The sequence below is a fragment of the Sceloporus occidentalis genome, unplaced genomic scaffold (assembly GCF_023333645.1).
Source record: "Sceloporus occidentalis isolate IW3139 unplaced genomic scaffold, rSceOcc1.0.p SCAF_4, whole genome shotgun sequence".
Classification (NCBI taxonomy): Eukaryota; Metazoa; Chordata; class Lepidosauria; order Squamata; family Phrynosomatidae; genus Sceloporus; species Sceloporus occidentalis.
This window is the reverse complement of record NW_028316984.1, coordinates 139,822,723-139,838,667: the sequence shown is the minus strand read 5'-3', so window position 1 is coordinate 139,838,667 and position 15,945 is coordinate 139,822,723. Positions and strand designations below refer to the sequence as shown.

General features: G+C 42.9%; 1 protein-coding gene across 9 annotated transcripts in view; it reads left to right on the top strand.

Moving 5' to 3' along the window:
- LOC149314712 (sodium/calcium exchanger 3) overlaps positions 1-10,470 on the top strand; it is a 273,963-nt gene extending 263,493 nt beyond the window's left edge. For 6 of the 9 annotated variants that reach the window (XM_089521776.1, XM_089521772.1, XM_089521775.1 and 3 more), the window contains 2 exons: positions 2,589-2,864; positions 4,999-10,470. In XM_089521776.1, coding sequence (XP_089377902.1) covers positions 2,589-2,864; positions 4,999-5,375 — 653 coding nt within the window. In that variant the 3' untranslated portion in view covers positions 5,376-10,470. The remainder of the gene's footprint in view (positions 1-2,588; positions 2,865-4,998) is intronic. The other 3 variants (XM_089521774.1, XM_089521773.1, XM_089521778.1) reach the window with 2 other exon arrangements.
- The last annotated feature ends 5,475 nt before the right edge of the window (positions 10,471-15,945 follow it).

Sequence of the window (15,945 nt, the reverse complement as noted above, 5' to 3'; positions counted from 1 at the left end):
GTCACTGGTCTAGGTAACAAAGAAGTTGGACAAAGGGCATAGGTGATCAGTGGAGCTTAGAAATGTTACTTCTTTGGGCTCCAAAAGTACCTTTTATAACCACCACTTATTAGACTAGAAGACAAGGCCTGGAAAAGAAGGGGGCAGAAGCATACACATGGTTGGAGACAAGACTTAGTGTGAGAACACTATGCCAGCCTTCCACAAGTTGGCACCCTCCAGACATGTTGAACTACAGTGCCAATCATCCCCAGTTCCTAGGTTTAGATTCTAACCTGTAGTATCCCTGCTTGGGGTGTCACCCAATGTGGGAGCTGGGGATTCCAGGTTCAGGACTAAAAGGACACACCTCCAACTCTCTGCCAAGATGCCATTCTACCCATGAGTAGAACAATGCAGTATGGTGAGGTGGGGGCAAACTTGTCCCTTTCAGAAGGCAGCCGCCACTCCCTCAAGATTCAGAAGACCGCAGTGGAGGTGGGGTCTGGCTTCTGAGTCCTCAACAGCAACATGGGATCTCAGTGGGGGTGAGGACTGCTTTCTGAGTCCTGTGTGGCAAGCATGTACCACTCCCCTCTAGGGTGTCACCCAGTGTGGTCCACACACTCCACATGCCCTAGTGATGCCACTGATTCCAACATATCTGGTAGAGGGTGACACTTTAGAAAGGGCTGTACCAGAAAATTCCAGGATATGGCTTGGATATATGCTGTCTAGTACATATGACATTCTTTGCTAGTTTTGTTCCCAAAGGAAGAAATAATAGTTAGCAATTTTCTCCCAACTGCAAGGAAGATTTCAAAAATTGCAGAGTTTTCAAAGACCATCTGCAGTTTGTGACTTAATCTGCACCAATTTCATATTTGGGTTTTTTGTCCAGCTACAGCATTTTCTGTGCTGCTTTCTGTACAGAAAATGCTGTAGCTGGGGATATACTCTGCACAAAATTTGCATGCATGGAAGGGTTTTTTTTTGCCAGTTCTTTTTTTTTGGGGGGGGGTGCATTTCTGTAGGGAAAGCAGTGTTTTTCTCTTTTGGAAACAGCATTTTCTACAAAGACAACAGTATTTCTGCATAATATTTCTGTGCAGCAAATCATGTTTCCTGTAGAAAAAATGATATTTTCTGCAATAAAAATGGAGGGAGGGGGTTAGGGTTAGGGGTGCAATGCGGCAGCTAACAAGGCCAATGCGATTTTAGGCTGCATCAATAGAAGTATAGTGTCTAGATCAAGAGAAGTAATAGTGCCACTGTATTCTGCTCTGGTCAGGCCCCACCTAGAATATTGTGTCCAGTTCTGGGCACCACAATTCAAAAAGGACATTGAGAAACTGGAGCATGTCCAAAGGAGGGCGACTAAAATGGTGAAGGGTCTGGAAACCATGCCCTATGAGGAACGCCTTAGGGAGCTGGGGATGTTTAGCCTGGAGAAAAGAAGGTTAAGAGGTGATATAATAGCCCTGTTTAAATATTTGAAGAGATGTCATATTGAGGAGGGAGCAAGCTTGTTTTCTGCTGCTCCAGGGACAAGGACCCAGAGCAATGGATGCAAACTGCAGGAAAAGAGATTCTGCCTCAACATTAGGAGGAACTTCCTGACAGTAAGGGCTGTTCGACAGTGGAACACACTTCCTCGGAGTGTAGTGGAGTCTCCCTCCTTGGAGGTCTTCAAATGGAGGCTGGATGGCCATCTGTCGGGGATGCTTTGATCTGGATTTCCTGCATGGCAGGGGGTTGGACTGGATGGCCGTTGCAGTCTCTTCCAGCTCTATGATTCTATGATTCTAGGTACCACTTGCAAAATTTGCACAAGACAGTACTGCAGTGAATCTCATCAGTCCAACACTTTCCTCATCAGGTTTTCCCAATAATCAAGAAACACATTGCAAGGGTAGCAGAAATTCTAGTTTAGGCATGACAATATAATGACACTAAGCCCCGATGTGTCTCCAGAATTCACAAACGATAACGTTGTGCAAGAAGCTCCCTGTGATGCTGGACACATTTAAATGCCTCTTTTTGTCCAAGAGCTTTTGAAGCAGAAGAGTAATAGATGCCACTAGGCCAGCAGATGAATAGGGGTGGGGATGAGAAACATTAACCCAAAGACTGGAAAATATATCTTTGTGGCCTATTTGTCCAGTGTTCATTTTTCAGCAGCAGGAGCACTAAGAGGTGAATCATTGATTTTCCCTTGTCCTTTGGGCATCAGATAATAGGTATTGGAGTGACATATCCCTCCAGATTGTTAGCAGCTGTCACCAAGAGCAGGGCCCTGACAGCTCATTCCTTCCTAGAAGGCTACAGCCAGCATTCTCCTTGTTGATCCCTGTTTGAACTGATGCAAATATCTGTGATATATGAATGTTCATTATCACTGCATGTTTAGCTTCAGACTCTGTCCAAAAACATCAGTATTTTCCCTTTCAGATGCAAGAACTAAGCATTATCTACTTGAGCATCCTGCGAATTGGTAATCTAATGCTGTCCATACCCATGAACCACCAAATGCCTTGGGATTTTGAGCTGAGATCTTGAGTTTTCCAAAGTCACTGAATTGGGATATCTTTTGTTTTTGTTTCCTGCAGCAGGTGAGGAAGATGAGGATGAATCTGGTGAGGAGCGCCTGCCCTCCTGCTTTGACTATGTCATGCATTTCCTCACTGTCTTCTGGAAGGTGCTCTTTGCCTGCGTCCCACCCACTGAGTACTGCAATGGCTGGGCTTGTTTTGTTGTCTCCATCCTGATCATCGGCATGCTCACCGCTGTCATTGGAGATTTGGCTTCCCATTTTGGCTGCACTATTGGTCTCAAGGATTCAGTGACTGCTGTTATCTTTGTGGCCTTTGGTACTTCAGTTCCAGGTGAGGGGTCTTCTCAGAAAATGGTTGGCTTACTCGTGCAGATTCCCAGAGCCTAGAAATGCTACCCTTTGGACTACAGCTTCCAGAATCTGCCAAGCTGCAAAATAAGCAGTGGATACTGGGAGCTGTAGAGCTAAAAGGTAACATTTCCAATAAATATTCTGCCCCACACAGACATCTTTGACATACATCATATTCAAAGGCTTACAAATATGTATTTGTGTTATAAGACAGAAATGGAAATTTATGAATTTTAGAGGTTTGTGTCTGAAGTCAGTCTTCCCTTTCAGTAAGTAACAACTGCACATTTTTAAAATACACCGGAGTTGTTAATGGTTTTCTGGTTGCTGTGAGGGTTTCTTGGAAGAAAATAAAGTCAAAGGCCTTGGAACTGAGCTAACTGCATGGAAACTGCAGCCTCAAAATAACAGTTGACCACATCTGTCAGTTTATATAGACATTAGGTTTTATTTTCTTACTTTCTCAAACCTGCACAGCCAAACCATATTGCAGTGAAACTATTTTATTCTTAACAGCAGTAAAGTATTCCTTGCCAAATGTGGAAACATTCATTGACAAAGAACAGGGAGTTTGTTGTCTTGGTTTGTTACTTTTGACTACCTCAGGCTTGCATCCTTCCGAGGTCACTAAAATGAGTACCCAGTTTGTTGGGGGCAATTAGTTTACACTTGTAAATTGCTTAGAGACTGCTTAGGCAATATGAAGCAGTATATAAATGAAGCTGCTATTGCTACCTTGGTAAAGATATGTGCCAGATGTCTCTTGGTGCTCTACACTAATGTACCATTTACACTAGTGTAGTACACTTTTTGCATGGTTACACAGTTCTGACAAGGGAAGGCAAACAAAACTGTTTCCACTGACATCAAGAGGAGAACACTGGTGGCACTAGGTAGTTAATTTCTCCAGTGCCTGACTTTCTAGGTTGTTCCTCAAAGCCAGGGATTTCTGAGAAAGCTTGCTTGGAAAATCTTCTGTGCCACAGGATAGACAATTTCCTAAGACCATCCTCCTAGAACACCCTGGTTTCAAGAACCCACTCAGAAGCCAAGCCCTTGAGAAATAGGTTGCCCAGTATGGACAGATTTCTCTCGATGCCAGCAAGGAAGCTGTGGCTGTTGCAAAGTGTTGGATGAGAGAGTTGTGTGCTGCATGGCCTACTGTCTGCTCACTAAGCCTGCTTGTTGCCTTCAGATGCTTGAGTGGATTCTGTTATAGTTTCACTATTGAAGAAAAAATCAGTTTTCCATCTACTAGGCTTTTGTGCCTTTGAGGAGAAAGGAGAATCTGTCTTGTTCTTGGCCTCAAGCAGCAAAATGTCTTGATAGCAAAATTATATACAATATTGATAAAGTTGATCACATGATGTAAAAAAATCTTACATGATGGCAAGGCTGTTTGAAATTACTGTGATAGTTAAAAGTTTGTTACCATGGGATAACAGAGCCCAATCATGGGAAGCAAGCTGAGAGGTGAGTTGATCACATAGAAGTGACTTAATCTACTGGATAATGTGAATCAGCCCTTGTGTCTGAGTCTTGGCTTCACTCAGGGGATCAACCTCTGTGCTGGCTGTACCACTTCATATTGCGAGTGGCAGTTCACATGACTAACTTAAGAAATAAACCCCACTGTCACATGAGCAAGCTGAAGTGCTATTGCTCAGAGGCAGGTTCACCATCTTAGTGAGAATATAGATCTAGGTTCTGGTCCATTCCACTACACAGACAGACAGACACACCAGTGTTTCCATCTTAGACTCAGAGAAGTAAGGGGCCCCATGGGCCATTGAGTTCAACCCTCTGCTCACTGCAAAATCTCCAACTAGAGTATTTCCAGCAGGTAGCTGTCCAATTCCAGTCTTCCAATTCCCAATTATATATCTTGTTCTAAAGCAGACCACCAGTCATTTTGGACTATGACTTCCATAAGCCCTTAATATTAGCCATGTGTTCCCTGGGGCTTTTTGGGAGTTGATCTCCAAAAACATCCAGAAATCCAAAGGTTCCTCACCTCTGCCCTGAAGTAAACAGTGCAATAGTCTCTTGCTTTTGAAGAGCCATGCTTCTGGTTTCCTATGCACTAGTTTCTTTTCTCTCTCTCTCTCATTCAGACACTTTTGCAAGCAAAGCAGCCGCCGTCCAAGACGTATATGCAGATGCTTCTATCGGCAATGTCACAGGCAGCAACGCAGTCAACGTCTTCTTGGGCATTGGACTGGCATGGTCAGTGGCCGCCATCTACTGGGCTTACCAGGGACAGGAGTTCCGTGTGTCAGCAGGTGCCCTTGCCTTCTCCGTAACACTCTTCACCATTTTTGCTTTTGTCTGCATCAGTGTCCTCCTGTACCGAAGACGGCCGCATCTTGGAGGGGAACTTGGAGGCCCCAAAGGGTGCAGACTTGCCACAACTTTGCTCTTTGTGAGCTTGTGGCTCCTGTACATTTTGTTCGCCACCCTGGAGGCCTATTGCTACATCAAAGGGTTCTAAGCCCCGGAGAGGTGATCAAGCTGGAAGGGAGGGCTTTCCCCTCCTTTGTTACCTCATTGGACACCAGTCCTCAAAGTGCTGTCAAACCAGAACTGACAGCTGTCAATCAAGATTCCACAACTGCCCAGACTGAAGGACAAATGGGCTTTAAGAAGGGCAAAACTGTAATAATAAAAGGAAAACAAAAACAAACATTTAAACTTAAGCCACCAACCCAGCCAAATGATCCCAGTCAGATCAGAAATGTCAGCTGCTTCCCAAGTACCCAAGTGCTGCTGATCTCCACCTTGTTCCCTCCTCTACCATGTAAAATGCCATGTATTCAAAGGGAATTCTTATAAGTAATTTGAGTGATGATTTGGATTTTTTTTTCTTTGTTTAAATTTTGGGATGGTGAATCTGACTTGATTGGTTTCCTCCCTCCCCCCTTTTTTTTTTTTAAGCAAGGGGCTTAAAAATTGCCAATGCATCCAAACCTCATGCCAGTGTTGGTGCTGGAATCAAAGAGGCTCTACACTGCTGTTTCTTTTTTTACATTGCATAAACAATGTCTATCAAAAGATTCACTCTTCTCACTTTATTTTAGGGTTACTTTGCTAGACTGTTGTATTTGAAATGCAAACACAGCACACTTACACATACACACATGTTCACATATTCAGGAAAAATACTGTTGAAGGCTGGAGCATGTAGCAATCCATTCACCTGCCTGGGCTACCAAAAAGAAAAAGAAAGACCTCTATCAATATCGTATATAACTTGTATATTTTGAATATGGCAATTCTCTTTGTGTAATTAATATAAAGCTTTTGGTACTGTGGAAATTTATATATATATATATATATATATATATATATATATATATATATATCCATATCCCTTTATAAACAGTAAATAAATTCAATGGAAAGAACAGCCTGCAGTGTGGAAAGGAGGAGCAAAGGAAAACCAGCACAAGTTTCTTTCTTTCTCTCTTTCTTTTCTTGGATAGGCTGTTTGTGCCATTGACATTAAAAAAAGAAAGATAACTGTTGATTTTTTTAAAGCAGAAATGAATTTATATAAATAATTTATTGTTCTCACTTTTTAAAAAACTTTTTTGTGTGTGCATAAGACAAAGCTTCGAAGTGTTAAGGGTGCCACTCGAAGTCTTCCAGGCATTTCCTTCATGGGTTAACTTTGTTCTTAAAGGCATTAGGGAAGGGGGGGGGGAGAAATTCTGGGATCCCTCTGCCCTAGCAGAGTCAAAAGGGCTCATGGATGATGATTCAGTGGCTATTTAACAACTGGTTAATAAAAGGCTGCTTGCAAAAGATGCATTCAGATTTAACACTAACTTATGGCAATGTGAGTGGGCCTTGAGCACTCAGGCATTAAAGCCCTTGCAGTTTCCTTCTTTGGTGTGGCCATGAGCAAGATATTATAAAAACCCACTGCTGTTTTCATCTAACTGCATTTTATTGTTACATCTACACTAGGACAAACTATGTAAGTTTTAACATATACATTGTTTAACAAAGCCCACCACAAACCCTGTTTTTTATTTTAGCTTGTTCTGATAAAATATACTTAAAATTCACTACAAGTCCCATTGTAGACAAAAACAACGATCTGCAAATAGTTTTGAACAAAGCTGGTCCTTCCAGTATCCTTACATCTGGAGGAGAGGAGAGGACACTCACACATATAACACAGCTAAATGGAAGTCCTAGTGGGGTGGATGTGAGTTGTCAACGTGGAGGTCCAGCCACTGGAAGGATTTATGGTCTGGAGGTGAGAGCCACTGTTGTCACCATTATCCCTCCACTGCAAGTAAACTCGCATATTAGAGCATCTGAAATGCAATTTAGTAAATGCACATCTGGCCATTTGTTGGTTTTTGTGCCTACCTTGACCTCCACTTTTGGCAAGAGGGTGGGATATAAATGAAGGCCTGTATTCTACACCAGCTACTTTCACATACTTAGCTAAATACCCTCTTTTGGCCCAACCACTCTAAACCTAACAGAACTGTCATTCACCTATGCTTCTCTCACCAGCAGAATTGACTTCCTTCTCCCGTGGAGCTGATGCCCAATAAAGTAGTGGGAGGGGGAACTAGAATTGTGGCAACAGTGTCACAATTGTGACTAGGTAGTGATCATTCTATATTCACATATACTATACTTACAGCCTTATTGCATGGGGGGGGGGGGGGGAGCCAAAACAAAACATGACAATAACGGCCTGCTCCGTGCCTCTCCGCATGCTGTTGAAGCACTTGCATTCTTCCTTCCAAGATAGACTGTCATAAAATTGCGCCTTTTGCCGAACTGATTTTTCTAGCATGACAAAAGGCACACTTTGACTACTTTCTCACTCAGAAAGAGAACAGAAGTGCTATAACAGTATGTGCAGAGACATGGAAGAGCCACTAGTCTCCCTCTTTATTTCAGCTTTTTTTTCCCCATGCGATTGGGCTCTTAATGGACTTAACTAAGCAGCTGATGTAAAATACAGGCCTCAAGAAATATATCATGACTTCCTTATTTCTTTTAAAGCATAGTATGACCTTATGGATTATGCTCTGCATCAGTTACTTTGGTGCATGGGCATCTCATAGAATAAACAAAGCAAACACCAGTTTCCTTTACGATTTAGGGTGAAAATCGCCTCCTCCTCCTCTAAGGAAAGCACTGGCCATCTCTTTCCAGCTCAACTAATGTGTCCAGTTCTCATTGTCTATACTGCAACTACCTTCTTATTTCTTTCACAACATTTTTTAAAGGGCCAGTGGCTTGTTTAATAGAAGGATTTAGTCTTTTAACTGCCACCTTGCATCATATGAATATCATTCAGGCAAAACACGCTTCTGATTTCCAATGACAATTTTAAGAGAAATATAAAAGAATAAACAGAGATAGAGAGATATATCAACAACTGCAAACTGAAATGTGGGGGTGGTAATACATCTATACTTGTATCTATAAACACACATATATGTATTTCTTAAGTGCAAGAAGTAAAGGGGGTTATGATTTATTTTTTTAAGAATAAGACATTTTCTTCTGTTAAAAAATTCTTAGGTGCTCTCAAAGAATGTCTTCTTCATAAATGTCAAGCTTATTAAGAGAATGCAGAGAGCTCAGTGGCTACTGAACAAGGCAAATGAAATATGTCTTTGTTCCTTATCATTTCATGAGTGAATCAGTGAAGGTGAAAATGTTTTTAAGCAGCAATGATAGATGTATTAGAGTGTGTGAGAGACTGATGTTGTGCACATGGCCTGATGGATGTGCACAGAAAAGGGGGGGAAACTGCAGCGGCCAAAAGTAATGCATTACTAAACACTGAAATAAAGATACAAAATAATTTTTGAGAGTTATGACAATGAATGAAAAAATGAAGTATTTATTTTCCTATAAAACCACATCAAAATTTCATACACGCCACGGTCCATTTATGTCTCCTTAATTTGTATATGAAATGGAAGAGGAAAACGAGAATGATTCAATCTCATGCCATTTGAGTTTGAGGGTGGGAGGTGAATTGCACCCTACAAACAGCTTTCTGCAATCTCCTTAGGTGTTGGAGTATGGTTCTCTGAGACCAACTGGCCAGCTAGCTGAAAGATTCTGGGAGTTGTAGTCTACATGAATAAGACAACAGGTCCAGGGAGGCTGTTCTAGTAAATAATGTCAGAAACTAGTAGAAAATGTTACATCAGTGAGCAATTAGATTTCTGAAGCTGCACAAAAGGTGGATCAATGAAGATGTAACTTGAGAGGAAGGTTGCCCTCCTTTGGAAAAAGCCTCCCAGGTACACAGCCCACTGGAATTCATGGGCAGCAATGGCATTTTTCTAGTGGAGTGTGCCTCAACTAGGAAAGGAGATTTCTTTTTATCAAATCATCTTTTACCCTGGGCAAGCACTCTATCTCCAGTTCAAGCAGTGGCACTAGGGATGGCAGGACCAGTTTAGCAACTGCTGTACTTAGCCCATCTATTCTGTGCTTATTACATATATTTTACTGATACCTGGTCCATCTCTTTGGGAAGCTGGGTGGGAAACCTACTCAAATGAATATCTTACTTAAACATGCTTAAATAAATCAATATTGTATGATGAGCCCTGTCTAAAACCTTGACTTTAGAAATAAAAAGCCTGCTTTTCCATTACAGCTCATGGATTTTTAAAAAATAGATCTTTTTTAAAAACACAAAACCCGATTAGTGTTTTTGGGAGCTACCACAACTGTCTATATGTGCTATCTAACATCATGTTATTTCAGTCATATCTCTTCAACACTCTAATGTCTCAAAGTGAAATACCCTTTTCCCCAGTATGCTGTTCTTGTAACCACTAGCCCTACCAAACTTATCTGTATGTATGCTTCCATTTATTTGTCACATATTCCCTGCCTTTCTCCCACATGATATCAAGATGGTGGAAATGAAATCTCATTTGCATCCTCGCAAGCACCTTGTGAGATGGCATTAGGCTGAGTGATATTACCTATAAGCAGAGCTTGGACAGCTTACTTCTTTGGGAGTCCAATTCCAGCTGGCATTGCTGGCTGTGGAATTCTGGGAGAGGTAGTCTCAAAAAGTAACAGTTTCAGCCTCTACCTCTTATGGTTCTCCATTGTGCCAACAGTCAAACTCTGTGAGGCTTCCAAAGCCAGACATTCACCCCACTGAATGCTGCCATCTCACCAGCCTAGTGTCACCTGTTTCTGGGATCCCCACTTTCACTTCATGACATCCATTTATATATTCATTTTTACTTAAAAGGGGGGAAAACACCACTGACCTTGGTGTCCAAGGTTATGATGTGAATTCTTCTTTGATCCAGCCTAGCTCTGCTCTTCCTAGTTGACAAACCTAGCGTGAGTACAACAAATACTGTTAAAACATGTTTGTTTGTGCTGTATCAACCACATTATTCCATCCACTTCTTTCTTAAGGTCCCTTTGTTGGGGAGATGGCTGTATACTGTTGCCCATATCATGGTTACTCTGTTTTCCTTAACACACACTGAGAAGAACTGTTCTGGGCCAACTATATCAGTGGAGTGTTTCTTCATTTTATTTTTTAAGTCATTAAATACAGGAGATGTAAATTGATATTTTGTGTTGCCTTTTTTGAGGGGGGGGGAGGGGGTTCCTATTGTTTCTCAAAGTTGTGTGGAATCGTTTTAACTATTTCTTTTGCTCTTTTTTATTTTTTCAACCAGACTTTAAAAGCTTATGCCCTGTCTTATTTCCCAGAGAAGGAATTCAAGGTAGAATCAGTGCTATTAGAAGCAATATCATTTTTTTAAAAAGTCAAATTAACAAACAACAAAAGGTTGAAAAAGATTAGCCATCAACCATAAATGCTTTTTTTAAAAATGCAATGGTCATAACATGTTAAAGAGCCACATTTTTCAGTGCCACCAAAGGGGCAAAAACAGCAGTGCTGGGGCCAGATGAATCTTGGTCAGCCAACCATTACACAGCCACAGATAAAGTTCTAGAGCACATTCCTTACCACTACCACCAGTAGTAGTGTTGGACTACCACTCCCAGCTGGAGGGGGCACACAGCTGCACTTGTTACTGTACAACAGGGGTGGACAAAGTACAACCCTCTAGATGTGGTCAGACTACAACCCTAGCCAGCATTACCAGTTAGGAATGCTAGCAGAATGGATACCTCACCAGTTGTGAAGAACATTCTGTTAGGGACATACGGAAATATTTCCCTTATGCATGTTTATGTTTCTTTTTGTGTGTGTGTGTGCTGCAGCCATTGGTATTTCCTTCCTTTGCAGTGCCCAAACCCACTGCTCCAGACTTATCTTATAGCCCCTGAAGGCCTCAGTGCTAATGTAAACATTTTGCATCTGGCTATAGTGATGCTTCCCTGATCCTGCCCTCTCCCCGTGAGGCATACCATGTGAGAGGCCACACTGAATTCTGAGCTTTGTGGAGAGAGAGCAGAATCAGGGAAGCATCACTGTAGCCAGATGCAAAATATCAGGACCTCTCAAGGACCCTGGCACATCTCAATGCTGCTGTAATTATTTTGTGTCTGCCTAAGGGGGATATAGCCAAACCTTTCTCTGATCCTGCCCATTCCCCATGGGGCACAGAAGGATCATGCAGGAGCTTTGGAAGCTGCATGAGGTGCTCCAGGAGGTGATATATGGCTCAGCCTAGCATAGGTCCACATGCAGAACTACTTTGCTATGCTGAGCCATGTAGGATTGCAGTCAAACAGCATCTGGGGTAACACATGATTCTCATTTTGCTCTAGAGCAGTGATTTCCAAACTCTAGTCCTCCAGATGTTTTGGACTTCAACTCCCAGAAGTCCCAGCCAGCTTGGCCAACAGTCAGGACTTCTGGGAGCTGAAGTCCAAAATATCTAGAGGACCAAAGTTTGGGAACCACTACTCTAAAGGTTGTGGCCATCTGCTTTGTAGCTTCATGAGGCTAGGAAAATTGGCCTTATACTGAATCAAACTGTTGGTCTGTCTAGCCCAGTACTGTAAAATCTGACTGGTGGCAGCTCTCTGGGGTTTCGGGCAGCATTGTTTCCTAGCTGAACATCTTTAACATTACCCTGATAGTCTTCCAAGACTGGCCCTGGTTAGCTTTCAGAGGAGCTTGCTGTGTTCAGGCTGGTATGTTGAAACTGAAGTAGTATTTTATATGAGAATTAAAACTTTTCAAGTGGAACATATGGAGGAAGGCAGCTGTTGCCTTTCCTCTTAATTATATTTTAGAGTAAAAACTCATGTTGCTACCTGTAGCAAACAGCATTACTCTTCTTATTTGGCTGGTTGTGTGACAAATTGTTTATATTACTCTCTGTTTCACTCGCCCTGCTCTTTATTCTTTCCTATTAACGCAAGATGAAGAATTTTATATGAGCCATGCTGTGCTACAGCTATGAGTCTGCAAGATGCTAATGAAAAAAACCTACAGAAGCACGTCCAGTGGTAAACTTTTCAAGAGGGGCTATCTAGGGTCAGAAGGCACTGGCTACTGTCTGATCCTGGAAGCTCAACAGGGTCAGGTCTGGTTAGTGCTTGAATGTGGGATTGACAATAAATACCAAATGCTGTACGCTATATTTCAGAGAAAGGCAATGGCAAACCATCTCTTGATTATTCCATACCCAAGAAAATCTTATAAAATTCATATAATCTCCATAAATTGGCAGGTGACAGACACATGGGGTGGGGGGGGGGGAAATTGCTCAAACTGGGTCAAGTAGGATAGATTAGGACCAGGGACAGCTCCTGTATCAGACTCAGGAATATTGGGAGGATTTTAAACAAAGGCTTGTGTATAATAATAATAATAATAATAATAATAATAATAATAATATTTATTTATACACCGCTATTCCGCAATGATCATAGCGGTGTACAGTAAAATTGCAATACAATACAAAAAATTACAAGGCCTCTCTCCTCCTCAAGATGGTGGTTGGAGGAGGGCTCTTTTTCTTCCAGGCCTGGCCTCTCTCCCCCTCAAGATGGTGGTTGGAGGAGGGCTCTTTGTCTTCCAGGCCTGGCCTCTCTCCCCCTCAAGATGGTGGTTGGAGGAGGGCTCTTTGTCTTTCCAGGCCAGGCCTCTCTCCCCCTCAAGATGGTGGTTGGAGGAGGGCTCTTTGTCTTCCAGGCCTGGCCTCTCTCCCCCTCAAGATGGTGGTCAGAAGGAGGGCTCTTTGTCTTTCCAGGCCAGGCCTCTCTCCCCCTCAAGATGGTGGTTGGAGGAGGGCTCTTTTTCTTCCAGGCCTGGCCTCTCTCCCCCTCAAGATGGTGGTTGGAAGAGGGCTCTTTTTCTTCCAGGCCTGGCCTCTCTCCCCCTCAAGATGGTGGTTGGAGGAGGGCTCTTTGTCTTCCAGGCCTGGCCTCTCTCCCCCTCAAGATGGTGGTTGGAGGAGGGCTCTTTGTCTTCCAGGCCTGGCCTCTCTCCCCCTCAAGATGGTGGTTGGAGGAGGGCTCTTTTTCTTCCAGGCCTGGCCTCTCTCCCCCTCAAAATGGTGGTTGGAGGATGGCTCTTTGTCTTTCCAGGCCAGGCCTCTCTCCCCCTCAAGATGGTGGTTGGAGGAGGGCTCTTTGTCTTCCAGGCCTGGCCTCTCTCCCCCTCAAGATGGTGGTTGGAGGAGGGCTCTTTGTCTTCCAGGCCTGGCCTCTCTCCCCCTCAAGATGGTGGTCGGAAGGAGGGCTCTTTGTCTTTCCAGGCCAGGCCTCTCTCCCCCTCAAGATGGTGGTTGGAGGAGGGCTCTTTGTCTTCCAGGCCTGGCCTCTCTCCCCCTCAAGATGGTGGTCGGAAGGAGGGCTCTTTGTTTTTTGTGGGTTTTTCAGGCAATGTGGCCATGTTCTAGAAGAGTTTCACCAGCATCTGTGGCTGGCATCTTCAGAGAATGGCTTGTGTAGTTTGAATGAGCACTTAAATCAAGTTTGAGAATACTGCAGCCATGTAGCTGCATCCAGAAGTCCCAGACAGCACAATCAATGGAAAACAATGCTATAAGTTGCAGTCCAAAAACACTGGAAAGTCTGCATGATGGTAACCTTGTCCAAAATCAACAAACAGCCTTCATGAGTGCCCAGAGCTGAACCTTTGTTGGAAATGCACTATGTGGCATTCTACACTTGACTCCTCAAAGACATATGCAGGGAGTAAAAAGCTCTTTATCCTCCCCTTGTGTCTTTGCAGTCATCCTTGAACATTGTGTGTCATAGAATCATAGAATTATAGAGTTGGAAGAGACCACAAGGGCCATCCAGTCCAACCCCCTGCCATGCAGGAATTCTCAATCAAAGCATCCCCCGGTGTAAAAACAAAATGCCAAGGATCTGAACTTTAATATTCCTTCTGAGAACAGGACTTCTTTTGGACTTTCAGTCCAGTAGAGTCAACTGCCCAAAGAAAAAGAAGAGATTATTTTAATCCACTCTTAATCCTCTATGCAACCCGCTGCATCACTCCTCGCAGCCTTCCAGAAGATCCTTGTAGAGTACCCAGGGGCTACTACCTTTTATCAAATTCTTTTCCATTCAGGACTGACTCTTGGGTATCAGTTCACCATTCTGGACCACTATCAGGGCCTTCACAACATCCTCTGTTTGAAGCTTTACTACCAACAGAGTACTCATACAGATTCAACTCTCTGTATCCAAAATGTTTGCGACTCTGTTGTGGCTCTACTTAAACATTCCTTACAATAATGATCACCCAATTGTTCTTGTATGATTACTTCCTGACTTATGGTGACCTTGTCATGGCGAGATCTGTTCCAAGGGGATTTGCCACTGCCTTCCTCTGAGTCTGAGAAAGTGTGACTTCCCCAAGGCCAGACAGTGAGTTTCCATGGCCAAGCAGATATTCAAACCCTGCTCCTAGTCTTATCTACATTACAGTAGCTCTCTTATCTAAGGAATCATAATAATATCTGATTCTCCGGTACTCTTGGCTATATGTTATACAAGGTTGACAATAGATCTATATACTAAAAAATTATAGCTTGAGCCCTGTTCATGCCTTACCCATGTGTCAGTTCTCCTATCGAAATGGTTGGACATTTTTGTACAGTAGAATGCACAGCAATTCCATTTAGTTCCAAGATCATAGAAGCAGAGCTTTGCATGTGGTTGCATTGCATCAGTGTATTCAACTGATGAGTATCAGTCTACTCTTGCTGGAGTTGGTGGTTCTGGGGGTGTAAAGGACCACTAAAACATACGTGAGGGCAACATTTTGCCCACCCCTGCAATATATCATGTTGATATAGTGATACATTCATGGGGGATACACACAAACACACACACACACACACACACACACACACACACAGGTCTTTGTCTGACCATGATGGTCTTTCTAAGGTGCAGCTTTCAGGAGGCTGACCAGAGTGTGTTTCCTTACAGCTTTGCTGTTCCTGGGTAACACACCTCGTACTGTATTGATCTCTGTAATCAATGTACACCCTACCATCCAGTCAATATTTCCAGGTTGGGTCACATTTTTAAACAGAATAAACCTAGGAAATTACCTTAAACATGCAGATTCAAACTAGCAATGTGCGGCAAAGAGGAAAACCATGAGCTTTTAGCAGTGATGGTGGTGGAATTCTCCACAAGCAATGGTATCACTAAAAGCTCATAATGTTCTCCCATTCTTTCTTCTCCAACCTCCTTCTTCCTGCTAGGAAGAACTAGAATGAGGTAATCCTACCTTATTAAGTCAAGGGTGAAATGCCAGTTGGTTTTAATGTAGGACGATTATGCCTCAAAATGCTGCCATCAGCAGAGCTGCTCCTGTTCTACACTCTCCCTGAAGTCCTTGGGGAGTCAGTCCAAGGCCTTAAAAGCTCAATGTGTTATTCAAGCCCTTCCAGAGAAATTAAAGCCAATCTGCCTCCATTATGTTTCATTAAAACATAGTTTGTGCTTGTGCCAAAGGAAAGATATTTTATGCAAAGATGCTCACTTGATTCATTATCAGTCTCCTCATTCCACATGCTGAGATGAGTGGACATCACCCTCCCACCATTTCTTATAATAGTTCCTGATCTACCACTCAATGATAC